The 27668-nt window shown below is 39.0% G+C and overlaps 1 protein-coding gene across 1 annotated transcript in view; it reads left to right on the top strand.

Annotated features, from left to right (window-relative positions):
- Positions 1 to 27668, top strand: part of TARBP1 (TAR (HIV-1) RNA binding protein 1) — a 35457-nt gene that overhangs the window by 1308 nt on the left and 6481 nt on the right. Inside the window, exons 2-23 of the mRNA XM_042874784.1 lie at positions 21 to 432; positions 1453 to 1550; positions 2757 to 2826; positions 3632 to 3780; positions 4297 to 4349; positions 5603 to 5700; positions 7404 to 7539; positions 8336 to 8432; positions 8771 to 8860; positions 11383 to 11521; positions 13070 to 13166; positions 13478 to 13653; positions 16575 to 16672; positions 17432 to 17593; positions 18651 to 18844; positions 19555 to 19810; positions 19893 to 20081; positions 22852 to 23051; positions 23191 to 23262; positions 24087 to 24207; positions 25610 to 25720; positions 26695 to 26844. Coding sequence (XP_042730718.1) covers positions 21 to 432; positions 1453 to 1550; positions 2757 to 2826; positions 3632 to 3780; positions 4297 to 4349; positions 5603 to 5700; positions 7404 to 7539; positions 8336 to 8432; positions 8771 to 8860; positions 11383 to 11521; positions 13070 to 13166; positions 13478 to 13653; positions 16575 to 16672; positions 17432 to 17593; positions 18651 to 18844; positions 19555 to 19810; positions 19893 to 20081; positions 22852 to 23051; positions 23191 to 23262; positions 24087 to 24207; positions 25610 to 25720; positions 26695 to 26844 — 3168 coding nt within the window. The remainder of the gene's footprint in view (positions 1 to 20; positions 433 to 1452; positions 1551 to 2756; positions 2827 to 3631; positions 3781 to 4296; positions 4350 to 5602; positions 5701 to 7403; positions 7540 to 8335; positions 8433 to 8770; positions 8861 to 11382; positions 11522 to 13069; positions 13167 to 13477; positions 13654 to 16574; positions 16673 to 17431; positions 17594 to 18650; positions 18845 to 19554; positions 19811 to 19892; positions 20082 to 22851; positions 23052 to 23190; positions 23263 to 24086; positions 24208 to 25609; positions 25721 to 26694; positions 26845 to 27668) is intronic.

The following is a 27668-nucleotide window of genomic DNA, read 5'->3' as shown; positions in this document are numbered from 1 at the left end:
CGGCGGCGCCGCTGCTGGAGGAGCCGGCGCTGGTGGCGCGCTGCGCGGCGGTCGCGCTGGCGCTGGTGCGCGAGGAGGGCGAAGGCGAGGCGGCGGCCGCGCTGGTGGCCGGGCGGCTGCTGCCGGCGCTGGGCGGCAACGGGCCGGCGTTCAGACGCGTGTGGGACGGGCTGCTGGGTGGCGGGCCGGCGCCGCGGGCTGGGCGGGCGCTGCTGGCGCTGAGCGCGCTGGCGGACGCGCTGCTGCCGCCGCGGAGCCTGGGGGCGGCGGCGGATGCGCGGCTGTGTCCTCGCTTCTGGCGGCTGGTGCAGGAGGGGCTGACCGAGCGGGACGGGCTGTGTCGGAAGAGGGCCCGCTACCTGCTGAAGCGCGCCGTGGACCTCAGCGGCGGTCAGGCCGCCTGCCTGCGCTGCCCTTCGGACGGCCCGGACGGTACGGCCCCGTGGTCGCGTTCAGAGTCTGTGCGAGCCGGCAATATAGGGCCTTCGTCTCTCTCCTTCGGCCCTGCCTCTCTTCGGGAAACTGAGGTGGTGGGGGGCGGCTGGGCAGGGCTGGGCCCTAAGGTTATGTCTGTGTGGAAGAGCAGGACGTCCTCCCGAGCCCCTGTTGCAGAACTAGCACAACTTCAGAAGGGTCAGAGTGCTTAATGAGGTGCTTGAGACTCGCACCGACTGTCTTTAATCGTTGTCATAGAGTGGTTGGGCTGGATCGGGTGAGTCCCAGACCCTGGTTTGTGTTGGACTGATGGGATTGTGGACTTGTAAAGTCGTTTGAGTTGGAAAGGACCTTCTAAGACCACCTCGTCCAACTGCCATGCAGTGAACAAGGGCCCCTACTGCTAGGTCAGGGTGCTCGGGGCCCCCTGCAGCCTGACCTTGGATGTATCCAGGGCTGGGACATTCACCACCTCTCTGGGCAACCTGTGCCAGTGACTCACTACCCTCACTGTAAAAAGCTCTGTATCCAACCCAGATCTCCACTCGTTTCATTTGAAACCATTTCCCCTTGTTCTGTCAGAACAGACCTTGCTAAAGAGGCTGTCGCCTTCTTATAGCCCCCTTGGACCGCTCTCAGTCCTCCTTGGAGCCTTCTCTTCTCCAGGCTGAACAGCCCCAGCTCTTTCATCCCTTCCTTGCAGAGAAGGTGTTCCATCCCTTGGATCACTTTTTTAACCCTCCTCTAATACACCTCAGGGTGCTGAGGCATGCTGTGTCCTGCTTGTTCTCAGCCTGCAAGACCACTTGTATATGTTCTACCAGTCACATGGGAATTATCACCAAAGGCTTGTGGGCTTGTAGAGTTTGTTGTGGTGGCCTCAATCATTTAAAACTGAATTCTGTAGAAGCTGGGGTGAAGAAAGGCTCTTTTTCCATCTTAGGATGTTGAATTTAATCTTTTGCAGGATGGATTCCAGAGGAACTGTGCCTGATTATATGTTTTTGTTGCTTTTAGAATCAAGTCTGTTTTGGTGGTCTGCTGAGGAGGATGAGAAACTCCTGCAGTTCTGGGAAACTTACATTTTGATAATGGAAACTTTGGAAGGAAACCAGGTGAGGATGCCTCAGAACCTGTGCTTAACCATAGTTTGTATGTGATAGGTTTCTTTTGGCACCTATACGGTAGGTTTTCTTTGGTTCTGTTTTTGATGTTGTTTTTTTTTTTTTTTTTAAATATTTGTTGGAAGGTATCTAAATGTTAACGGGCCTCTTCTTGTTTTGAGTATCTGTATGGGAACTGCTGAGTTAGGGCCTGAACCTCTGATTGATCACCTGAGGTGAGCCATGGGTCAGCCAGAGGAGCACAGCTGAAGGCAATTCACCTGTGCTGCTGGAAGGGGTGGAGCCAGGCTCCACCTCTCCTAGACCTATTTAAGAGCTGGCTACCAGAGGGGAAGGATCTCTTCTGGAGATCTGCTCTGCTGGAGTTTTGTGAGCAAGCCCAGGATAGGGGTAAGCTTTCTGTTTATTCTCTTTTGTTATCATAGTCTGCTTTGCCTAACTCTCTTGTTTATTTTGTAATTATAACATCATAATATTCTTTGATTATACAGTATCTGAAATATAGCAAGTGTGATTTATTTAGAGGAAAATTCTAGAATTTATTCCAACTGTGAAAGAATTCTGATTAAAGCTCTGGACTGAACTAAGAAAGGGAAACCTGGGCTGTAAGTTGTTTCAGGACCATGGCTAACCTGTTCCATTGTGCAAATCAGGCTGCTGCGCTTGATAACTTCTTCTCAGTAGAGGGCGATAGGATTCTGTAGTAAAGTACTTTGTGAACTTGAGCAGAAGTAATTCTGCTCTTGACTCAGAGTACTGGATAGAAGGAGGCCTCTGCAGTTGTGTGATGTTATGGCAATAGTCAGTTGTGACCATCTCTTTGTAGCTTACTTATTTTACACTATTTATTATTTTTCCTGTAGCTGAGTGAAATAGTATTTATCAAAATGGTTGTCTTTAGAGTTTTGTGCTCTTCTATCAGAAACCTTCACGTTATAATTTGATGAATGGGATAGTTGTTTGTTGGGAAGTCTTGTTTTGAAGATACAGTAGTGGGGAGCAGCATCAGTTCATCTTAAGTGGCAGACTGTAATTCAGTGCTATGTACCAGCCCTGGGATCAGTTGCACAGGCGTTGTTTGTATTGTCAATTGCTGTGTTAGTGTATTGATAGTAAGTTCCACCCCATGTCTAAGTGCTGATTCTTAGGTTTGAGTAATAAACAGACTACTTATGTTGCACCTGATTTACGTTTCAGATCCATGTCATAAAGCCAGTATTACCTAAATTAAACAGTTTATATGAGCTTGCGATATCAGGAGAAAAAGGTAAGACATCATTTTCTGAAACATCTCATGAATGTAAGGCAATTAAGTCTCATTTTTTTCTTTGACGTTGTTATAACAGCTCTTTGCTAAGTTTTACAGATGGTGCTTTTCTGCTCTGTGGTGCAACAACAAGAAATCCTACCATATGACAAAATTGCATGTTAATTCCTCATGCCACTAAACCTAATTAAAAGGTCCTTTCCTGCTGTATTTTGTTTTACTTGAGCTAGTGTGAAAACAAAACAAAGTCAGGAATTCTTAAGGTAGATCTTACAAGTCACCTGTGCAACTCTGTAGAAAGAGGAGGGTGAAAAGAAAGCCTCAGTGGAAGAGGAAAGAGAATGAATAAAAGGAGCCAGCAATGTGGTGGGATTTGCTACAGGGCAAAATGGGGCTAGTCTAGTTAGTGCAAAGTGGTGGAAGTTCAAGTTCCCAGACTTTTAAAGTAGAATAATGGCAAATGAGAAAGTGTTGCAGGCAAATACAATATTTGGACAAGAAGACTTGTAATGAAAAGGATGAAACATGGTTTCTTCTGTTTTGTAGTCATTTTCATTTGTGACTGATGAAGCTTGGAATAAATTTTGGGAATCATACTAATATATTTTTTGCCTAGGGATTTAGTAAGGCATTTTTATAAAGCTAATAGCTGTAATAGTCTTTTTGAAATCCATCGTGTGTTATCCAGAGTGTCAATATGTTGTGTATTTAATACACTTCCTTAAAACATGGAGTTGGTTAAGGAGTATGCTGGTGTGTCACTGTCGATTCTATGTTAATTTAGAAGAATTTGCTGTTGTAACAGGTTGTTGGTTGTTTCACCCATCGTGGCACATGTGCATCTATAAAAGAATGTTTGAGAGTGAGAATAAATCACTGACAAAGGAAGGAGTTCTTCATTTTTTGGAGCTTTATGAAACAAAGCATCTTCCAAATTCACTTGGTTTTTCAGAGGTAAGAGGCTTGGCATTACTTGCCAGATTAAGCAGATGTTCTAACCTCCAATGTGTTGTAACACCAGTTGCCTCAGTAGCTTTTCCATTAAATACATTCTGTATAAATACCCTCTTATGTGAATGACAGCTATATTTTTAATTGGTGTCAAATATAATATCACTTGTTAAATGGCTTGGCTAGAGAGGAGTGCATTTTTATGTGTAGTCATTCACTCACATTTCAGACTAATGTTCTCTAAAGTTACCATTGTATTGAAACTTCTATCAGAGTTAAATTAGCAGAAGGGTTGGTGCTTCAGATTTCCACAGACCTTGGCCTTCCCCAAAATTATTAATCATTATTAATTGGCTGAACAGAATAAAAAGTGAACTTAGTCAAGTCTGCGTGCAACATCTCCTACTTAAGGATTCTGGCTCTCTGTCTCTACTTCTAAAATGAAGTAATCCTAGTTTGTCTCAATCTATGAGTGCTTTGCAAGTATACAGTTAGCCAGTGTTGTTCTTCTTTTCTCAGTTTATTATTGGACCATTAATGGATGCCCTCTCAGAAAGTTCCCTTTATAGTAGGTAAGCCACTGATTTATTAAATGCAGTGTTTATTGGAATTGTCCTAATAATACTCATTTCAGCATGTTAGCAAAATCTTGGATAAAGAAAAAAATGTTAATAAGTAAATAGTGTTTACTAAACTCATGGGTAAAGAATTTCTCAGGAAAGATGGGTGGCTGTAAGATGAAGCAGGTTCAATTTCAGCAACATAGGGTTGCCGTAAGGTCCCAGTTAACACCTGGAAATCAAGTGAGGCAGGGTAAATGGCTGGAATGGCTATGGCTATCTTTTATTTTTCTTAAATTGTGTTTGGAAGGTGTTGCAAATTCATAAGTGATAGAATTTTTTTTTTCCAAAGTACAGCAGATTATTTGAGGTTAGGAGATGACAGTGACCTCCTTTGGTATAAATATATAAAAAAACAAACAAAAACAGATGAAAATTGGAAGGGTTCTGAATTGTGATACCTTCAGGCTACTGATGACCTTAAATTTTTTGTATTAGTTACAGGGGGAGTGCTGAGAATGGGAAATAACATGCTGAAAGCACTTTTTGCCAGTTGAAATTACTTGGGTGAAGAATAGTCAGCTGGTGATCTAAAATGGTGCTAGGTTAATCCATGAGTCTTCTGTCTTAGCTTCTATGTTTTACTTCTGGTAAAATGTATGTTGGGATATTTCTGAAAGTAGAGGAGAAGTACGTGTTTGATTTTACCAGGAATATACAAAGCTGTTTGGGTTGATGCCAAGCTGTAGGAGAGAAAACTGTAGAATTTTGTGATTGCCTTGTGCTAATCCTTGGTTGGCAGGTTTTTGAGGCTGTATATGTCTGTTCAGAGAATTTTCTGATTTTGTTCCACAGGCCTTGCTGACCTGTTTTACCCAAAGACCTGTCGCATATCATGTGTGCAGGCACAGTGTTGAATCCACAGTGCCATTTCTTAATGTGAGCTTAACACAGGATGATCCCAGCCTTGAGAAACTAGAGGCTGTGCTTGAATGCTTGAGTATGCTGATACATACTGTGTGCTTGGAGGTGTCCAGGCAGATTGGCATTTCAGTAACTTTCTTTGTCCTCTCTGTATTTGCCAGATGCTGTTGAAACACTGGGCAAAGTGGAGGGAGTAGGATGATGCACTCCATCTCAGTGCCCTGTTGGAACAGTCTCTGTAGTGAATTTACCTCTGAGCTGCATTTTATTTTTGTTTAGAGTCAGTCCTACTTGTAGCTGCTAACACGACAGTTGTGTATTTCCTATTTAAAACCCAACAGGACACCAAGTCAGCTAATGGGAGCCTGTCCTCCTTTGGGAATGAGGCTGCAGAAATTTTTGGCTACTTATCTGATGCTTCTTCCAGGAGAAGAAAAAGGTAAGTTTCCTTTTCACCTCTTCTTTTTTTTTTTTTTTTATTTTAAGAAGTCAAATTAAAACTACAGACCCATTTTCCATATCCCGTGTGTGCATTTGCCACAGTTTTTCCACATTACTTGAGGGGAAAGAAGTAGTAGTTCTCATTTTGACAGTGGAATTTCCACTTTTGAAGAGAGAATTCCTCAAAGATTTTGAGGGACTGCTGTAAAAAGCTACAAAATTGTTTTAAGGAAAACTGAAGCGTGCTTACTTTATTTTATTAGAAGAAAAAAAAAGATAAACCTTAGTTCTGAAGGTTAAGAGCTTTTTGCAGTTTGGCTAATGCAGCACTACTCAAAGAAATCTTCAGAATTGACATTCTGTGGTGTGGATTCTTTGGCTTTTTAGGTTGAGTTACCAAAACAAACAGAATCACTCGGGTTGGAAGGGACCTCAAGGATCATGTAGTTCCAACCCCCCTGCCTGGCAGGGCCACCAAACATACACATTCAGATCAGGTTGCCCAGGACCCTGTCCAACCTGGCCTTAAACACGTCCAAGGACGGGGCATCCACAACCTCCCTGGGCAGCCCGTTCCAGGGCCTAACCACTCTCCTAGTAAAGAACTTCCCCCTAACATCCAACCTAAATCTTCCCTCCTTCAACTTGGATCCATTTCCCCTCGTCCTGCTGTTGTCAGCCCTTTTGAAGAGTTTACTCCCCTCCTGGGTGTAGGTTCCCTTCAGGTATTGATAGGCTGCAATGAGGTCACCCCGCAGCCTTCTCTTCTCCAGGCTGAACAAGCCCAACTCCCTCAGCCTGTCCTCATGGGGGAGGTGCTCCAGCCCCCTGATCATCTTAGTCGCCCTCCTCTGGACCCTTTCCAAAATCTCAATGTCTTTCTTGTACTGAGGGCTCCACACCTGGACACAGTACTCCAGGTGGGGCCTCACAAGAGCCGAGTAGAGAGGGACAATCACCTCCCTGTCCCTGCTGGCCACCCCTCTCCTGATGGAGCCCAGGATCCCATTTGCCTTTCGAGCTGCCAGAGCGCACTGCTGGCTCATATTCAGTCTCTCGTCCATCAGGACCCCCAGGTCCTTCTCTGCCGAGCTGCTCTCAAGGACCGCTCCTCCCAGCCTGTATGGGTGCCTGGGGTTCTTCCGGCCCAAATGCAAAACCTTGCACTTTGCCGTGTTGAACCTCATTAGGTTCACCCGAGCCCAGCCCTCCAGCCTGTCGAGGTCCCTCTGAATGGCATCCCTTCCTTCCACCGTATCAACCGCACCACTCAGCTTGGTGTCGTCAGCAAACTTGCTGAGAGTGCACTCAATTCCCTCATCGATGTCATTAATAAAGATGTTAAAGAGCACCGGTCCCAACACAGACCCTTGGGGGACACCACTTGTTACCAGCCTCCACCTGGACATAGAGCCATTGACCACCACCCTCTGTCTGCGGCCTTTCAACCAATTGCTTATCCAATGTGCCATTGGATGATGGACAACAATGTGCCAGACCTTTCTGGTCACAGTCTGTGCAGTGGGGTGTTCAAAAGAACCAGTCAGAGCGCTAAAGAAGTTGAATAAGGATTCTTTCATTATGAGGTTGATGCAGAAAGATCTCTGGGATGCTAATGTTCTTCCTCTGAGTCCTTCTCATTTAAATGCATTTGAGATAAGGAAATCACACTTGATTTATTTTGTTTACTTTTATTTTAAGGCGGTTTCCTGTTAAAGTTTATTCAGAAGATGACAAATCGGCATTGGTGTGCTGTTCCCATTTTGTTTCTTTCTATGGCTCTAGCATACATCCCTGCATGTAAAGTACTGGGCACTGATGGACTTCATGCTTTAAGGTAAAACACACTTTGTTCTTACAGACTTCTTGTGAGGATATGTACTGAACTCCTAGAGCCAGAATTTACTTCATCTCTTATTTCTGGGATGATCTGGTTGTCTGTGATAATGAAAGATTCCATCTCCTTTATGTCTGATTCACAGAAGAATGCAATTGATGAACTAAACATTCATTCCACAGGGTGACTTAAAGAAAATAAAAATCAAAAGCAAGCAGTGTTTTCAGACAATTGCCATCACTTCTTTTTTGGCATTGTTTTTCCTTAGTCTTCTCTACTTTCTATCTGATCTTTTAATTAGATTAAAACCTTGTGTAATGGTAGGTGAGGCTATAAAGCCAGCCCACAAAACTGGAGTCTGAAAGACCTGTAAATAAAAGGCCAACTTAAGTTCTTAGCACACACCTTGTTCTTGTATCTACTGATGTTTGGTAAGTGCATTTATTCATTTTCAAGGCATGTTAAAAGTCAGTGATTACTCCAGTCTATCTGCTGATGAGAGCAGTGGATTTCCTTCAGTTTCTTTCACTGCAGTTTAGGAACTTGTTGGCATATTTATTTTCTTTCTCCAACAGAGAAATAAGTGCAAACATTTATCAGTTTGAACTGATGTGACCATAGAGATTGTTTCAGGTTGCCCGAATCAGAGGGCATACCGTGATTGTGTTATATCTGGTAGAATGTGTTGCTAAATACAATCTAACATATTGAAAATAGTAATTAGCAAGTATAAGATGCTTTTGAACATTCTCAATGTTTTGTTCTACATATTTTTACATATTTTTCCTATTTGCAGAGATGTCCTTCAGTGTACCATGATTACACATCAGATTTTGTTGCGTGGAGCTGCTCAGTGCTATCTTCTTCAAACAGCCATGCATTTGACAGACGTGGTGAGGTTTTGGTTTTGTTTTGTTTGCACAGTTCTTTTAGCCAGTCGTTAGTTTTCAGGCAAATTTCAGGAAGAGAGGTGTTGAGACTATTTAATCTGTATGGTGCCTCCCAACTCAAACCATTGTATAATTTTAATGCTGGAGGAACTCAATTATATTCCTTAATTAAGGTAAGGTTGGTTCCTAAGAGCCAAAAATAAGTGTGTTCAGTGGAAAGGAAAGATCACTTCCTTCTTTGGCAACATTTGTCAGATGAGAGCAACTTCCTGAATCATCAAGTAGGTGTTACACATTGAATAGCTGTCAACATAATGTACAATTTTCATTCACTTTTTCAGGAGAAAGTGTCTCTTCCAGAGGTTGCCAGCTTTCTTTTGTCCCTTAGACCAGAGGAGTCCCTAAGGAGAGATACCACGTTATGGGTAGAGGTGAGAACCAAAGCTACTTTTATGTTCACCAAAGCTTTTTAATACCAATAGAAATGCATGATTAATTACTGCTTATGTAATATTTAACTTATTAGCAACATTTGCATTGGCATATTTCTGAGTTTTCTGGATGTGGAGTCCTAAGGGTTTTGCTTGAAAGCTGATTTTCCTTTAATGCCATAGAAGCGTTAATGCTAACCATACAAAAAAAATATTCAGCAGATTCAAAACTAAAGAATTCTAAGCTGTATCATCATAGCTGTTAAAGGTAATAGGAGGGGAGAAGATGACCTCTCTCTTCTGCAGAATTGAGAACTTCTGTGGGAAGAAGAAGGTCTTTCTTGAGGCAAAGTGTTTTTTAATTTCTTCAGAGCTTCTGTGTACCAACTGGGTCTTGTTCTTAATCACTAGAATATCTAGTATTGCAGTTTTTGCATGTAAGCATACCAAAATGCATATCAGAATCAGTTCTTACTGAGTCTTTTGATCCCCAAATACTGTCCTTTGAGAGCTTTCTGTGTCATTGCAGCCCCAGTCTTCTGCTTTGTTTGCCATTACAGTAGCAACTAAATTCACAGTTGGTAAGCCTGTGCCAGTATCTGTAACCTCTCCCACCAGGGATCCATGCTCTCTCTTCTAAATCATTGGTATCATAAAGTAGAATGTGCGAAGCAGGGCATCCATGGAATTCACAGAGCCATGACTTGGGCTTTTCTCTCTGCTTTTATTAAGGATATCACGTGGGTGTAACATCCATAGCTGAAGCTCTTCTTGGTTAGCAGGCTCTCCAGGCAGTTATTTCTATATAATATTTATATATAAGTTATCATCTTTGTGACTGCGTTCTTTTCCTCCTCCTTAACTTTGCTTTTGTATAATTTCATCTAATGGAACAAACTAAAGAGTGATAGTTTTCTAGTATGGTGCACGTTCACCCTTTCCCTTAACTCTGACAGTGTTGTTGGAGATAATGCGAGTCTCTGTATGGCCAGTACGTGGGCCAAAAAATGTACGAGCTGCCTCTGATTTGCACTTTGTATGCAAACACAGCTCAGGCAGGAATAACAGGGTAAGCTCAGAGGGAAGAATATGCCTAGCATGTAGAGTGGGATTGTGAATTTTGAATTTCTAGGTATATGTCTGTAAGATAAGTACGTACATAAGATGCAAATTTCTATGAAAAATTACTCCAAGAAGAAATCAGTTTGTATATAGGATATACCAGAGGCAACTGAGTAAGTAGCCGTAGCTTTGGCTGGATGTGCAGCCATAGAAGGCTTTTGCAGCATTGTTCTGTTATCTGTGCTGTACAATTCATCTTATCCCACTGATTTTTTTTTTTTAATATGTAAAACAACAATGCAGTTTTCATTAGATAACATTTGATGATCAGAAGCCTCTTCTGGGACAAGGGGATTTTACCAGCATTATTTAAATTTCAGAGTTTTTTTTTTTTTTTCCCCTTATGTTGGTACCAATGATCACAATCACAGAATCACCCGGGTTGGAAGGGACCTCAGGGATCATGTAGTTCCAACCCCCCTGCCTAGCAGGGCCACCAAACATACTGTATAATCAAGATGTTATAATTACAATATAACTGTATAATCAATAGATATCAAGATGTTAAAATTACAATATAATCAAGAGAATTAAGCAAAGTAAACAACCATCACAAAAGAGAATAAGTGGAAGAGCTTACCCTTAGGCTGAGCTCACCAGAAGACACCAAGAGAGGTGATCTCCAGAAGAGATCCTTCCCCTCTGGTAGCCAGCTCTTAAATAGGTCTAGGAGGGGTGCAGCCAGGCACCACCCCTTCCTGCAGCACAGGTGAATTGCCTTCAGCTGTGCTCCTCTGGCTGACTCATGGCTCGCCTCAGACGATTAATCAGAGGTTCAGGCCGTGACTCAGCAGTTCCCATACACATACACATTCAGATCAGGTTGCCCAGGACCCCGTCCAACCTGGCCTTAAACACATCCAAGGACGGGGCGTCCACAACCTCCCTGGGCAGCCCGTTCCAGGGCCTAACCACTCTCCTAGTAAAGAACTTCCCCCTAACATCCAACCTAAATCTTCCCTCCTTCAACTTGGATCCATTTCCCCTAGTCCTGCTATTGTCAGCCCTTTTGAAGAGTTTACTCCCCTCCTGGGTGTAGTAATTCCCTTCAGGTATTGATAGGCTGCAATGAGGTCACCCCGCAGCCTTCTCTTCTCCAGGCTGAACAAGCCCAACTCCCTCAGCCTGTCCTGATAGGGGAGGTGTTCCAGCCCCCTGATCATCTTAGTCGCCCTCCTCTGGACCCTTTCCAAAATCTCTATGTCCTCTTCGTGGATGCTCTGAATGACTCTATTTCTCTGTGTGGATTGTAGCACGCTAAGCCTCTTGGTAGCTCCAGTGTAGACCTGTTACGGTATGGATTTGCTGGTGTAACACTTCATATTTCAGTGCTTTAACATACTGCTGTCATCTTTTTGATGTCAGCAGAGTAAAATAGCAACATACTGGTTTTAATTTAGCTTTGCAGTTGGCTGCAAGTGAACGACGGATGCTTTGGGAAGTCAGTGTGCTCTGATTTTGAGCATCAGGAGATCTCATCACTGTGTCTGTATGTGAGCAGTCTTGTGAGAGAGTACCTTAAGACACCTGTGTCTGAAGGTAAGTTAAATATTTATTAATATAAAATAGTTTTGATGATAATTAAAATATTTTAAAAAGATTTTGGTTTTTAGAAGAGTTATTAGCTTGTTTATATTGTACCTATTCAAATTCTACTCAAGTTGTGACATTTATCATTCTTAAATACAAACTTTGTTTTTTTAATCTCATTTTTTTTCATCATTAAAAATATTCCTACAGTATTAATTGAAAACTGAGCCTTAATATTCAGTTTTATTGCTGTGGTGATGCTTGTCCATTAGACTTGTTTTGTTACTTTTCTGGGGATGCATGAAAATGTTGCCGTATGGCAGCAGAGGAAAACACAAATCTGGATGGATACCCGTCTGGTAATCTTGAAAGAAAATCTATGGCATTTGTCAGCAAGATGTAAAATGACCTCATATATTTATGGGGAGAGAATTTGGAATCGTGGTTATGCAGTTCACTGCACACCTTCCAGAAGCAGATGAGCTGTGGTTTTTACCAGGGAATGTTCTTTGTACTCTGTATAGATATGCAGGTAAATTTTGAAGAGACTTCTTTCCTCACTACCACAGTTTGATTTATTACATAACTTCTCTTCAGAGTTTTCTTTCTAGTATATTGAAATGAGTGTCAGATTGATTGGTTTGAATGCTGCCTAACTTTATGTGAGACTCATTTTGATACTGGCCTGCAGAAGACCCAAAAGCTAGGTCAGAATTGGCTTATGATAAACAGCTTCAGAAGATTTACACAGCCTAGAAACTTAGTGTCTAATCATAATACAGTGAAGCTGCAAAGAAATTTTGTTGATTAGTTCTCCAGGGTAAACCCTTTATTAGAAGATTTTAGCAGATCTTTTCTGCTTCCTGAAATGTTCTAGTACTTTATCTGTACTATCTGCAATTCCGTGGCATACGTCTGCTTCACTTTTTAAAGGGGGTGTTAGTTTTATTTTGATTTGATACGAATTTCAGTTTATGAGCAGCTCTATGAAGGGGGAAGGGCCATATCCAGCTGCTTGAACTGCACCTCCAAAGTTTGTTTTGCTTTCTGAACTTCTGGAGCCAAAAACCCTGAAGCTACCCTAAGTACAATTACATGTTCAATAAGGAAAGTTCAGTTCAGCTTTTTAAAGTTTCCTTCTGATATGATAGCTTTAGTTCTAGTCGATATATTAGTTATATATTTTAGTTACATATTTAGTTTAGTTGATATATCTCTAGCTGGTTAAAATAACAGCTGATGTTTCTGAGGAAGCATTATGAGACTACATTCTTGTTTAACTTCATTGAGTATGCAGTGTTCTTTTAGAAGCAATAGATAAGTGTGCTGTGAGTCTGTTACTACAACACGTTTTCTAAAATTGATTTTGGCATGGAGGCAAACAGGGTCAACTTCTGTGAGGTGCAGAAAAGAAAATGCTTGTTTGAGGTTTGTATATAGAAAAAAGAATGCAGAAAATATCTTCTTAACACTAGTTGTTGTTCTTTTGATAGTTTGTTAAATTAATATGATGCTATTTTCTAAATGCTGTGGAAACCTTAAAATATCTTTAATCAGGAGAAAATTGCTCTATGCCTGACTGGTTTGAAGCTAAGCTTGTTGCAACAATGATTCTGTTGGCTGCTGATGTGGAACTGATGAGGAATAAATCCAGGTAAGTATGAACTACCTTGTCTTACATTTATCTCTCCTTTTTTTTTTTTTTTTTTTTTTAATCCCCTGACACTCAAAAGTTCTGATAGAAGTCTGATCATATCAGCAAGTTGTCCTTTTTTCCCTTTTCCCTGTGGACTTTGGGTCAACTTAACAGTTTGTAGACAACTGCAAACATACTGGCTGGGTAACATTTCCATAGTTTTTTAAGTGACATGGAAACCTATGGGCTATTTATTTCCATAAGTGACTTCAGCACATAAGGCAGATACTCAGAAGAAGACTTTCTTTTTAATTTTTGTTTTTGTGTAGTGGAAAAAGCAACATAAAATGGATTGAACTAGAGGCTTTCTTGAACCCTCTTCTGGATGTCTTGATGAAACTTGGCAGTAATGCTTACATACCAACACTGAAAACAGATAAAAGCCTACAGCTTCTCTTGAAGTTATTGCAGACCCGTTCGTTAAAATGTTCCAATACACAAGATGGTTAGTGATATCTTCAGTATACTGTGTCTTATATTAATTACAGTCTAACTAAAACTAAGGTACTTCCATGTTTTAAGACTATTATCAATTTAATACAAGCCTAGAAGTGGTAAATGTGAAAATCTGACATATCCTTGTTGAAATTAGGTTCAGTCCTACGGAGGTTCTTCTGAAGGTGCCCCAGGGACTGGGAATTGAGAATGTGGAACCTTTCTCAAAAAGCACTTGTTATCCATTACATTAGATTTGTGGATATCTAAAACGTGGAGAATGAGCCCACGTTGCAAGTATCTGTAGGCCTGTTCTTTGCCAGTCTGTGGATTTCACAAGTTGTTTAGACAGTTCAAAAATAAGTTTACAAATCCAGCCTAGCCTGTTTAGTTACGCTGGGTTCAGGTGGAGCCTTCCCTGAGTGCATCAAGTGATCCTGGTAGACACTGTTTCCATGGTTGACTGGTAGATACTTTTCCTTCAATTAACGCTACGCAGTTCTGCAAAAATTAGGATGACCCTGATCATTTCACAGTAATTGGTATCATTTCACTTGGCATGCTCAACTGACTTGATTTAGCTTGGTCCTGGTTAAAAGCAGGAAGATGAAGAGGTGCTCACTAAGCACAAATGTGGTCATCTGACTGTCCAGGAGGTTTGACCTGTGCCACTGGCTGAACATCTTAACTTGTAGCCATGGACTCCAGCAACTGTGGAGCCTTTCAGCTCCTTCTGATAAAGCTTTGTCAGTTTGTAACCAGACTGTATCTTCCTGAGAGTGAGGAATTGCAATATAATTTTCATGGTTAGGATGCTAAACTTGAACAGGATGAATCTTGGTGGATTTTTTTCATCCTCTCCATATTATTTTTCAGTGTCTTATTAATAAAATGCAATATGAGAGTATCTTTAGAGCAGTGTCTGAGTATCTACACTCTAATATGGGGAGAAAAATGATTGGTATTCTGCATCTAGATTTTGTAAAGATGTTTTAATGCAGACCTGAAGTAAATGCAAAACCTTAAGTGCTTTATACAGTCAGCTCCCTTCCCCCTCTCCTCCAAAAAACTTGCAGCTATTTGAAATGTAGAGTGCTAATTATGTGAGTTTTGCAGTTCATGTTTTTAGTATTTTGTTCTGTAAATCATTTCTTTATCTGCCTCTGTGTTTTCTAGGGTAGGTGCAGTCAGTTGCTTCTTCTTTGGAAATTTAGATGCCCAACTTAGTGTTTCATGTTCTGCTGCTGGAGTTCTTAAGCTGTTGCAAGGCTGAGCATCACGGTGTTTGCCTCCTTTTGAATGCCCCGATAGATCAGGACCCTTTTGAGTTGGACTTGTAATTTTGTGTTAAGATAAACAAGGATTGCTTTTCCTACATCATTTCCTATAATTTTAATGCTTTTCCATCTTGCACAGGAGAGACAAGTACTAAATCTTGTTTCTTGAGTTGTAAACTGTCTGTATTGGGGGGTGGGATATAATGCTGCAGAATACAGAAGTTTTGCTGCTAAGTTGGTTAAAAACGAGGTGAGCAGTTATGGGAACAAGAGAAAATGGGAGGGAAGGAAAAAGGGATTTTATAAACTTGTAAAACAAAAATAGTAGCAATTTGAGTATTTTTTACTTAGGAATGCTATAATGGGGCTAGACATGTCCTGAAAGCAGCAGTGTTTTTCCAGAGGTCTTAGCATCTGTGCAGACTTCACTGCTTCTGCTGTTTGCTATTTGTTGTTTGTAATAGTGTTAGAGAGCCACTGACAGAGAAATGGATTTTGTTGTATTAAGTGTTCATCTGAGGAATTTCTGTTTTTAATTGCATAATGCTTTATAATGATGTGAAGCTTAAATCACTTTTAGAAAAAGTGATGAGATGTTAATAATGTGACATTTAACCTGCTGGTTCTATACAAATAAAGCATCAGAAATGCAGCCCAATAAGCTATTTTGACATAGAGCATTGAAGGTAAGCTCAGTATTGATTTGGAACTGCTGGAAATGCATCTTGTTACACTTTCACCTTCTGGAAGATCTGCAAAAATGTTGTTACATTAAATGTAATTGAAGGTCAGTGCCAAGAAAAACCCAAAACAACAGATGTAACCTCTGAGTAATTCTTCTGAATACAGAAACTAATGAATTCTGTCTTTAGAACAGGACGATTGTGCAGAGGTTTGTAGCTGCATGTGCATATTGATACTTCATTTATTTGGCTTTCATTTGCAGCTAGCCCAAACCCTCCGGAACTCAGATCTAAGTGTGTTTGTGTATAAGTATGCTTTACCAGGGGCACCTACTTTCTTTGTGTAATAAACCTGTCTTTTTGCTTGTGAAATGCTATATTTTGCAGTATATTTGTGGAGTCCAGCCTTTTCTAAGAGAAAGTACTCTGTTTTGTATAATAACCTTCTGTGATGTTAAGCCAAGAGATCAAAATCTTTTAGGATTGGTCTTTATGCAAATTTCAATTACCTCCAAACACTTTGAAAGTAGACAAAACCCACACCATTTTAACTTCAGTGGGTATTAGAAGGGAATAGCTGCATTTTTGTTACAGTGAGTTGCTGGGTGTAGAGACTTTGTTTCTTTATTAAGGAGTAAGTTCACCAGTAAGGTGTTTGTGCACAGCGATGGAACCAGAATGAGTGTGCATTAAGAACTGGAAAATAGCACTCTGGTCTTTGGGTTCCCTGTGGATGTGTTTTCAGTTTTGTTACCTAATTCTTGTTAAATCCAAGGAAAGTGTATCACCTGGCTTGATTCTTGGGACTCTGGTTTGTGCCACTAAAGAGCACAGAGCTATGTTAAAGTGTTATCAGGTATATGAGTACTTAGTACTATAAAATATCAGCACTGTAACAAATCTGAATGGTGTCATTTGTTTAAGAAAGCATACTACCTTGTGCTAATATATCTATTCTGCTTTTCACACAGATGAGGTACTGTTTTTTATCTGGAAATCTTTAGTGACACCTGTGGAGAGTATTCTTGAATTCATACTCCGGCAGCTTACTGCAAACGAGTTAAGTACGGTATGTAATTATTGGGAGGCTTCTTTTGGTGTGGTGTTGCTTGGTAATTTGATTTACCAATGTCTGAGTTTTCATATCAAATTGTTAATGCCTAAAAAGTCCATTTGCTTAGAAACACTTTCGTTTTTTTTTTTTTTTAATAGGCACTGTTATGTATTATTTGATGAAAAGTGAGTTTAGGAAAGAAAGCTGATGTAGAATTTGTAAAGGAATTTATATGGAAAAATGTTCAGATGTGGTAATAGAAGTCAAAGTTGCTGCTTGTGTTTGGTGAAATGAAAAAAAAAAAAAGTGAAGTCTGTGAGAGAACAGTGCAGTATCAATAACACAGGTGCCTGTTTCTGCAAAAGTAAAGGACAGAAGCCTGGGGCTCCAGGCTGCTTTCAATTTGTACTTTTCGTACTCTTTCTAAGAAAGGGAAGTGTGAAAGAAGGAAGGAAGGTTGATAGGCAATCCCCAAAATGCAAGTGTGACAGAAGAAGGGTAAGAAAAGTTGTACTGCATCGAAGCAAGTGCTAGAGTTGAATCAGAAGAATTTCCAAGTCTGAAAGATGGTGAAATTGCAAAGGTGCTGCTACTAAAACGAAAGGATTTTTTTGTTTGTCATACAGTTCCTTGAGTTTAAAAAATAATAATAAAGTTGTTCAGCTGCAGTGACTGCTGCTGTTTTCCTTGCACTATTGCTGTTGACATTATTTTTCTGTTTTGTTTGGTTCTTCCTCTTACTACTTCAGTTTACCTTTGTATCCTCTTTCGTAGGTCGGTGACCTGGATCGTTGTGACCTATACTTAGCTTTAGTTCCAGAGATTGTGAACTTGTGCTTGCAACTCAGCTCAAAGAAGTTAACAACTGTCAAGAATTTCATCTCATCCCTGACTAATGCCTCTATTCATAATTTTCAGGGAACAAATTCTGCAGAGGTAATTCAGTATTACTTAGAGCAGTAAATACTGATACAAAGTAAATGAGACAGCGGTTATTGATTAATACAGATACATGAAATTATAATCATATCTATAAGACAAAGTAATATGTGTGTATGCATATACTTCCCAACATGTCTAATTAGTTGGCAGCATTGTGTCAACATAAAATATTTGTACCTAGGATTTTTAATAGGTTTTGTTTTCTTACGTTACTTTTTAAAAGTAGTTGGTGAAACTTAATTGAAAACTGTAGTTGACTATAATGGGCTAAATATATTCAAAAGCTTTTTCCTCAAACATGAACTGGATTTTCCTGGGAAGTTATATCTAAATGAAATTGCCTTTGGCGTGTTGCAGCATTAGCTTGAACATGCAGTGAAAAAGACATTCTAGAACTCAGTCTTGCTTTGACTTTTGTTGCGTTGTTCCTTGTCCTATAGCTGTATTAGGCTACTGTATCTGAAATATATTTTCAGAAAGTAAAGAATTATTATTATCATTTAAAAGGAGGAGATTATACTGCCCAGCAAGTACTATTTCTAATCTTTGCTATTTCTTGTGTTGAATTATTCATCAAGAACAGTTAATAGCACAGTAAAAAGATCGTAAAGATTGGATTTGCCAGGGTTACTTTTCTAAGAAAGAACAGAACTTTCTTACCTGACTATATGAATTACAATACTTACTCCATTAGTTTCAAAATAAACGTTCTCTGATTCAGCCAGTGTTCAGTAGGGCCTCTACAAACTTTCATTGAATTCAGTGACAATTACATTTATAGTACATTTTAGGTTCAGGTTTCTTTAAGTAGAAAAAAAATCCAGTATTGAGCAATTCAGATGGGGAAATGTTTTCTGTGCTCTGGACAGCTGAAAGTATTATGCAGATCCTTAAACAAGAAGGAGTTTTTAATAATATTAGGAAACTATATGCTCATTGACAATATTTTTCTAAAGATACTTTTGTTTCCTCATGTATCGGTTGGTTATTTGTGTTAGAGAAGAAATGGATGCATGTTTGATTGTTTTTTTTTTTAATTTGGTCTTATTAGGAGCTGAAGCTTAAGGAACAAATAAAAAAAGTAACTAGCATAGCCTCACTCACAGTAGTTTGTGAGCTAGTGGATCAGAAACCTGAAGCACATCTTGAAGATCTGCCTTGTGTGGGTGCTCTGAAGAGATTTGCTGCCTCTTCCCGGTTTAATGAAGTATTAAAGAAACCATCTTACATTGAAGAAAAAAGTGGGTACGTTTGTGATGCTGATTAAGTAATAGTCCAGAGCAAATTTGATTAGAGAGTAGAACAGTGATTAAGATGCTGTTTGTTTTTTCTTTGATAACTTTGTACCAAGATAAAAATGAAGAATTGTGAGCAAAAATTATTCCTTCAGTTGCTCTTCTCTCTTTGTTCTTGTTCTAGAGCATTGAAGTGGCCGTAATATTTCAGACCAAAGTGCTCTAACAGTTCAATGCTGTTGAAGTACTTAACTTTTCTAGTACTGTGTAACCAGAGCTAGCTTTGAATGTTGCTGATACTTAGGCCACCTTACCTATCTGTACACTGGGCAAAGCCATAGCATGTGCACAAGTCTGTTTAAAAAGAAATTATTTACAGTTGGGAAAGGGAGGGAAATCTAGAGCAAGCTGCAGGGTCAAAAAGCAAGTGCTTGAGAAATGTAAAAGTGCAGAAAGCATGTGGTCATGTTTGTCCTGAATTCTCTTCCAGAAATCTGTAACTAATGGGACAAGCTGAGCTCAGGACTGATTTTTCTGTGTTTAGGAAACTTTATTTTTGGATTTCTTTTCAGGATTTTGCCCAATTTCCCCTTTAACCTGTGAAAGTTTGAGTGTCTTCTGCTTGTGACAGATAGGAATGTGTGTGCAATGATTAAATACAACGCATGCTTAAGAAGTTTTTGTTTTTTTTGAATTTTTTTTTTTTTTTTTTTTTTGCAGCTTATGTGAGGAAACATCTCAGGGATGGGGAAGAATTGTTGCACGCTATGTACGTGACCAGTGGATTTGCCTGCATTTTGTTTTAAATAAACTTCCAATGTTGGCTCAAGAGTATGAAGAAGGAACTTCAGAACTGTTGTTGTTCACTGCTGAAAGATCAAAAGAAGTTCTAGGGTCTGCATTGGAAGCCCTAACTATTCTTCCTTCAGACCACGTTTTACCTGTGTTTGACTGCATGAAAGTCCTTGTTCCCAAGGTAAAAGATGAAACAACTGCAAGATACTATTTAGGTGTGTTTGTTTTGTCAAATTTAACACATTTCTTCTTTTTCTTCTCAGCTTCTGAGCTTACAGGAGTCTCTCTGCATAGAAGCATTCAATTTGGCTTGGAAAATCATATCCTCTTTGAGCAATACACAGCTAATATTTTGGTCTAATCTGAAAGCTTTTGTTCGGTTCATCTTTGATAATGAGGTTCTAGCTGCTGCTGTAAGCGCGAAGGGCCCAGCATATGCCAAGATAAAAGAGGTCAGCTCAAGAACCCTTTTGTGAGAAATAAACATATGTTTTCAGATTGAGATAAATTTCATTTTACTTTTCATTTCCTCTTCAGCATTTGTGGTGATTTTTTTTTCATTTTCTAAAAGAAACTAGTTTGATAGGAGATCAAGATCTGAGAATTAGGTTGAGGATAAACAAATGGAACTTGAAGCATAGAGCAGTGTTAGCTCTATTCTGTGAGAAAGTAAAAAGACCTGTGAAACCTTCATGTTCAGCCAGCTTTTTCTCTTCCACTATTGAAGGTACTGGAAAACAGTTGAAGGGAGTCTGCAGTGCAATACAAACAAAAGATCAAAGTGCATGTTTTTAAAATATTGCTAGCTTTTCATGTTTGCCATCTTGAGCAGTTTCAGAGTAAAGGCTTATAAATGAAAGACTTTACATATCTATTGTTTGTTCTTGTAACGCAGAAGAAGAAAGAAGTTTTTCACATTTTTAGACCTCTACATTCAGTAAAATGTGGGGTTTTTTGCTCTCTGAATTATACTTGCATTATGCACTTTCTCTGGATTTTTGTATTCCACCTGCACTGACAGAAGCTGTTATTTTGGGAAATTTTTCTAAGAGTCTGTAAGAAAATATTTTCTTAGATGGAACATCACAGCTCTTTAAAACTTAAGTAGATGCTATTAAATAAGGGATTGTTTAACTGCTTTTTTTTTTTTTTTTACAGTGCTGCTTTTTTTCCCCTCTTGAGTCCAGGTGTAAGAATCAATAAAAAGTATTGCTACCTTTAGAATTGAGTTTAAAACTGTGTGATAGAACTGCTTCCATATTTTGGAAGACAAAGAATTCCAGTATTTTTTTTTAATGCACATAGTTTTATGTACCTCGGAAGTCCTTTCCTTTGTCATGGTGTTTTTTCTTTCATTTTGAGTCCCTGTATTCATTTATTGAGATGTTGATTTATCTTGGGAAGGCATAGGATACTTATTTCTTAAATAACATTTCATGTGGGTTTTTTGTTGTGGTTTTTTTGATTGCTTTTCCTCGGGCCAGTAAATAAATGTTTGTGCAGAGCAGCTCACAGCGACTGTAAAGACATTTACCAGAGCATTAATACTTCATAAATTAGTTACCCATACATATGTATGCTTAGTATTGTTGTATTTTGTTGCTTTTCACTTAGCACAGAAGTTACGCTAGATCAGATGGCAGTTTTGTCTTGAGCTGTGTCCTGGTGTCAAACTCATATTTGTAATCAATAAATAATGTATAAGCTTTATTTTTGGCTTACTTTCTTGAAATGAACATTGCTGTCATCTGTTCTAAGCAGTAAATAATGTTGTGCATTTGTAGTCTTAATGTGAACCCAAACCAAAATAATGTGTGTATGGAGATAGGTAAATATCTCCAAGTTCTAGAAATTTGTGAGGTTTGTCTTTTAATGATTATTTGGCCATTGTATGTGGCAGCTGAGCTGTAGCTAGCTTACTTTTCTTTGTTGTTCTTGTTTTTTTCCTTAATGTTAAGAATTACCATCTTAACTTCAGCATTAGTATTTCAGACATTATGATTATGTAAGGGTTATTTTGCCAGTGTTGAGTCTTGAGTCTCCATGACAGCTATCCCATTGTCTGCAGTGGGGCATACCATGGCAACAGGCATCAGGTGGTAATGAAGATCTCCTGTATTCAGCAAAGGGCATCTGGTTGAGCCACCTTCTTGCCCCTTCATAAGGAAATGAAGATAAAGTTCCCAAGCAAGTGTCTACTTACATATATTCTTATCCCACTCCTCAGCAGCCTTTTTTTTGCCTTGTGCAAGGGCTGCTTTAGTTTTAGATAAAGAGACAGGAAAAAAATGAAACTGTCTGATACTGATTGGCTACAGAAGTGTAATTTTGTCTGTCACAGTGCACTGTCTTTTCTTAATAAATAGAGGGGGTGATAAAAAGGGATACTTTTGAACCAAAAAGGAAGTACTGCTATATACCGGTCTTCTGCAGAGGTGCCCAAAGTACTGTCATTGTAAGCTTTGTTTCTTCTGCTGCTTTTTTTCCTTTTACCTTGTAATTATGCGAATGTTAATTGTGCTAAAAATCAAATTTCCTAAATTTCTCACATACAAACATGAACTTCAACGTGGATATAATCCTCATTAAAGAGAACTAGTGATGTAGATACATGAGGGAAAAAAAAAAACTGTATAATTTTTTTTCTAAATAGGTATGAATTAATTTGAAAGCACAGGTTTTTTGTACTCATTAAAGTAAGCCCAGGTGCATTTGTTGCAGTTCCCAGGAGATTTGTGAAAAGTCTGCTTAGATTTGTATCACCATTTGCTTGGTCGTCTTTTTAATATAAGCATATTGGGTCAGTTGTTACCCGTTCACCTGCGAGTATAAGCAGAGAACTGTAAATCAGTTCAAAACAACATTAAGGGAATCTCAGGTGAAGGAGGGAATCATACCTGCAGTAGTAGAATGGCAGAATGGCTTAGGTTGGACCTTGAAGTCCACTCAGTTCCAGCCCCCTGCCATGGGCAGGGCTGCCACCCACCAACTCCGGCTGCCCAGGGCCCTCATCCAACCTGGCTTTGAGCCCCTTCAGGAATGGGGCGCCCATAGCTTCTCTGGGCAACTGTGCCATTTCCCTCTAACTAAAGAATTTTCTCCTAACATCTAACCTGAATCTCCTCTCTTTTAGTTAAAAAATACATTAATATTGCAGTAGTTTACTGTAATACTAGCTTTTGTGGAAATGAAGACTTTTAATCTTCAGTTTCTTCTTTTCAGATAATACTCAAGCTCATAGATATGTCCACTACAAAAACTGGAGTCTTCAACGTAGTCCTTAGTCATTGTTGTCAATCATGGATACTTCCCACTTGTGGTAACAGAAGCTCTGTGAGAAATCCTTTCTTAAATGCTGGGAATTACTGTGAACTTATCATCGAGGGCTGTGTCTTCGGAACTGTTTTTAGGAGAGATCAAAGGTATAAAAACAATTTATCAGATCCACGTGCGTGATTATTTGTTATAATTTTGTGCTCTTCACAAAAATTAAAAGAAAGCAGTTTATTTTCTATGCTCTTCTGCAAACCTCATTGCTTTTTTCTTTTTCCTTCTGAGAAGACTTATTCAGGATGTGCATGCCTTCATAGAAAATCTTGGAGAAAATTGTGCAGCAAATGTTGTTACTGAGAGGTATGTATCTTACAGTGTTTAGTGTGAATTATCTTAATTACTACTGATGCTGATTACAGCGTAAGGAAAGATGCTAGTATAACTGTAACTTGAAACGTAAGTAAAAGGCATTGATGTCACATCACATTCAAATACCAAATATAGAAAGTATTTTCAAGAAAATCTGTTAAAACTGAAGGGGACTGAAGTAACTATTTCCTCATTTTTTCACTTCATAAAAGTAGCACGTTAGGATGCGGATAGCTTATCATGCTCAATTTTGCAGGTGTGACAATTAATAAACATAGGGTTTAATTAATGGGGCCACATTTGGAGTTTGACTTCTCAGCATTGAGGCGCAGTACTTACCAAACCTTTTAATGAGTCTGCTGTTTCTGTAGGACATATTAAAGACCTGTACATAGAAGCAGTGGCAAGTTAACAGGAGGTCAGTTTTCTTCATCAGCAGTGATGGACAGGCCCAGAATTCTGGTTTGGGCTATTTCCATGTTCTGTCATCTCGCTATAGGCAATACCACAGCCCTAAGACTACAGGGTTCTTCACAAGAAATGGGTTGCTTACTTTGTTTTGCCTTCTAAGTTTCACTTCCTAGATTTCCCAGCCTATTTAACAGTGTTAACAGTTCATTTCAGAAATTGGCAGTCTATTTGGCATTACTTGAATGACAAAATGCATCCATCGTCGAAGATGAGCTTTAATTTCTTGCATGGCCCAGTGTTTCTCACAATTGAGAACATCATATGCGTGCTCAGATACTGTTTCTATTTTTTAATTTAGAATCTGTCTGAATGAAGTATATGACTTTTAAATTAATATCTTACAGTACAAACCGAGACGATCACTATGTACGGATTTGTGCTATTAAATTTCTGTGCTTGTTGGATGGATCAAATATCTTGCATAAGAGCTTTATGGAAGACATTGTCATCAAACTACTTGAGAAAGTAAGCTTTGTTTCTCTTGGTATATAAATGTGATGTTAATGCAACCATTACAATGCTAAGTAATTGCAGCTGAAAGGGCATATTTGCAGTTGTTTGTATAGTCTCTGTGAAGAGAGAGAACCTTTTTTTGTTCTTATAGGACAAGAGCTACTTAATTCAGCCAAACATGCGTGGTAAAAATAGTCTCTTTCAGATCTATTTCTGAATTTATAGGCGGTCTTCTAGCTTCACTGAGTATTATCCAAATTGTAGCTGTTAATCCATGAAGAACCTTCCTTTAGCCTGCATTTCAGAGTGCTGCATTTCACTTCAACAACTGCAAACAACTTTTGGAATAGCAAGATCTTTTTGTCTCCTTAGAAGGCCTTTGTAAAACATTAATGGAGAAGGTCAGGGTCTGATTTTCATCTGTTATAACTGCTTATGTACTGACACTAGCGTAAAATCATTGGTAACTGACTACATAACACATGCATTCTGGTAGGGTTGTATTGTACTTTGTTCTGAAGAACAAGAAATGGATGATTCTTCATTCATTCCCTCCAGTAGAGAATAGCTGACAGTATTTGCATTATATGATCAAGTGGAAAACATGACTTGAGCTTTAAAATAGATTTCATTTCTTAAATACAAATATTGAGCATGTGAATTAAAAAAAAAACAAAAAAAAAAACAAAAAAAACATTTTAATATGAGATTTGTAAAAACCAAATTGAATATCAGTTTCTGTCCCAAAACTAGAGCTGCAGTTACAGGCTCTTCTCCTGCTCTTGCCCCGTCCTTGGACGTGTTTAAGGCCAGGTTGGACGGGGTCCTGGGCAACCTGATCTGAATGTGTATGTTTGGTGGCCCTGCTAGGCAGGGGGGTTGGAACTACATGATCCTTGGGGTCCCTTCCAACCCGGGTGATTCTGTGATTCTGTGATTCTCTTACAATTACAGGCTATCATGATTAACCCTCTTCTGAAATGTAGAGTTCAGCAGAAATGCTTTAGTTGGTGTATTGATCTCTGAGCCTAGGATATTCAGTTCTGGTTTCATGTAACTAAGTGACAACTTGACTCTTCATTCTCCAGATTATCCAGTACTAGTTTAATTGTTCATATACAATAGGTGCAGCCCTACGTAAATTCATCATCCTTCTGCTCTGTGAAGATTCTCAGTACCTAACATGTTAATGCTCTTAAGTAAAAATACACAGTGGATTATCTATTTCCTCAGCTTCTCATGAAAAAGACTCAAAATTTCTTTCTGTTATTGAGGCTAACCTGTTTGTCCTAATCACGTATAAAGCCTATACTAGCTGTGCAACAGATGCTGCTCTTTACATACAGTTGAATATGTTTCCATGTCTTTAATTTCACATGAAGGATATGTAATAATACTTCTGATTTACTTGCAGGATGAACTGGTGTCCAGATCTAGAACACGCTATTATGCAAACTCATTACAGCATAGAATTAAAAACCGGGTATGGCAAACACTCCTCGTTCTTCTTCCAAAGCTGGAACAGGTATTACATTTCACTTTAAATTCTTTAAAACGTGTTTTTTGAGTCTACTTCTGGGAAATAGTGCATTAATTTGCAACAGAGCATGAAGGACATCTCATCTCTGTTGCTGACATATAAATTTGAGGTAATTTCATTCTTTTAGTTTGAAATCCTGGATTGATGCATTTTAGAGGTCGCTGAAACCTGGATCTTGCATTTGTGAAGGATGAAGGCTGGGTTGTTGAGCCTACGGTGGGCTTTTTTGCTCATCATCTGATTTCAAGCTTTTCATTTAGGAAAAATGCTACTACTTTGTGAATATCCAGAGAACTCAGAAGTTCTAGTTTCACATAATGCATCCTCATAATAAAATGTTTGAAAAGTAAATTGTCAAAAAGTCATGAAAAATTGAGAGTCCCTGTGGCTGTTAGATACAGCTTTTAGATTTCATTGGCAGTGTGAATAGTGTTAGCAGGTACCGAGGAGATACCGGGGCAGCCTTGTGGTGACTCGTGTTCTTCCTTAGTGGTGCTGTCATCTTACAGTACTATTGTGTCCACGAGTTTGGTCATTCTTGTAGTCTCCATGCATCAATTAAAAATACGAACATTAAGTATGCTTTGTGAGGAGTGTATGCTTAAACAAGAAAATCAACCAAACCTCCTTTTCCTCAGTTCTCCCATATGAGGATGAGAGAATGATGTGGTACGTGTTTCTAATGTGTGCTCTGTTTAGCTTACCTGTGCTGTAGCAGAGCTTCTATAGCAATTTACTGTCTGATCCCAGCCATGTTTATAGCCTTTTGCCTGTGAGTATTACCTGCATTAGTTAACTTGTATAATAAAGAAACTAGAAGGTCCTACATTTTTTTTTTTTTTTTTAGTTTGATTATCAAAAGTATTTCTAATATTATAAAGCTGAAAAAAATATTTTTTCTGCATGGAAATTATTCTAACCTTATAGTAAGTGATTGTGGTGGTGTTTTTTTTCCTTAGAATTTCTTGTGTGGAATCCTTGACAAAGTCTTTCAGGCTGGATTTGGTAACAATCAAGCATCTGTGAAGTACTTCATAGAATGGATTGTTATCTTGAGTCTACATAAATACCCCCAATTTCTCAATAAATTCTGGGATTGCTTTTGCTATGTAAGTAAGAACTTCAGCATTCACCTAAAGTAATTTAAACAAAAAAACATGAAGTCTTGTTTTGGGCAGATTTTGCACATGATACCCAAAAGACAGGAAAGGATTAACTGCAGAATGGACTCACTAGTGCTTCATTTTTGTCTTTGGATACTTTTTTAAGTAATCAACCTTAAGATTTGACCTGTAGGAATAATAAATAGCCTGTTCTGATGGTCTTGAATGTATATTAGCATTGTGTATTTGTGGTGAATACATAAACATTACTTGCACCAACCCCATTGTACAGGAAGGCGTTGCCCTGTGGAAGCTTGCTACTCAGAACAGTTGTTGAGCCGTGTTGTCTTCCTTATCAAATACAAATAGCATCAGTGGTACTGTAATTGTTTTTTAAAAGCCAAACCATAGGACAAGGTATTTAAAAAAAAATTCTAAAGATTTGGAAAACTGTGTGTGTGTATATATATGTACATATATATTTATATTTTATATATATAATACATATATATTTATTTTTGCCCAAAACAGTGCAGGAATTCAACACTACCCTGTGTGACAACTTTGCTCACGAATAATGTGTGCTGTGTTCTTCTCCACAAAGGGGACAAATCTCTACTTCAGTGTATATTTGATGTTCTTTGATACATTGAAGGTCAAATCAATCTAAAAATTCTCTATAGTTGAAATCTCACAACAGTACAGTCTAACACAAATACCTCAGGGACATCCAACACGTCTGTTTTTAGGGAGATCACTTATTTCAGATTGAAAGTTTCTTGAAGTTTCTGCATGGCTTGGGTGCAGCAGCACAGAATTCACTGTGCTGT

Source organism: Lagopus leucura, unplaced genomic scaffold, assembly GCF_019238085.1.
Source record: "Lagopus leucura isolate 7727_CA_CO unplaced genomic scaffold, USGS_WTPT01 Super-Scaffold_73, whole genome shotgun sequence".
NCBI classification, from domain to species: domain Eukaryota; kingdom Metazoa; phylum Chordata; class Aves; order Galliformes; family Phasianidae; genus Lagopus; species Lagopus leucura.
Note: the sequence above shows the minus strand (reverse complement) of the source record. Positions and strands in the feature narration are given on the sequence as shown.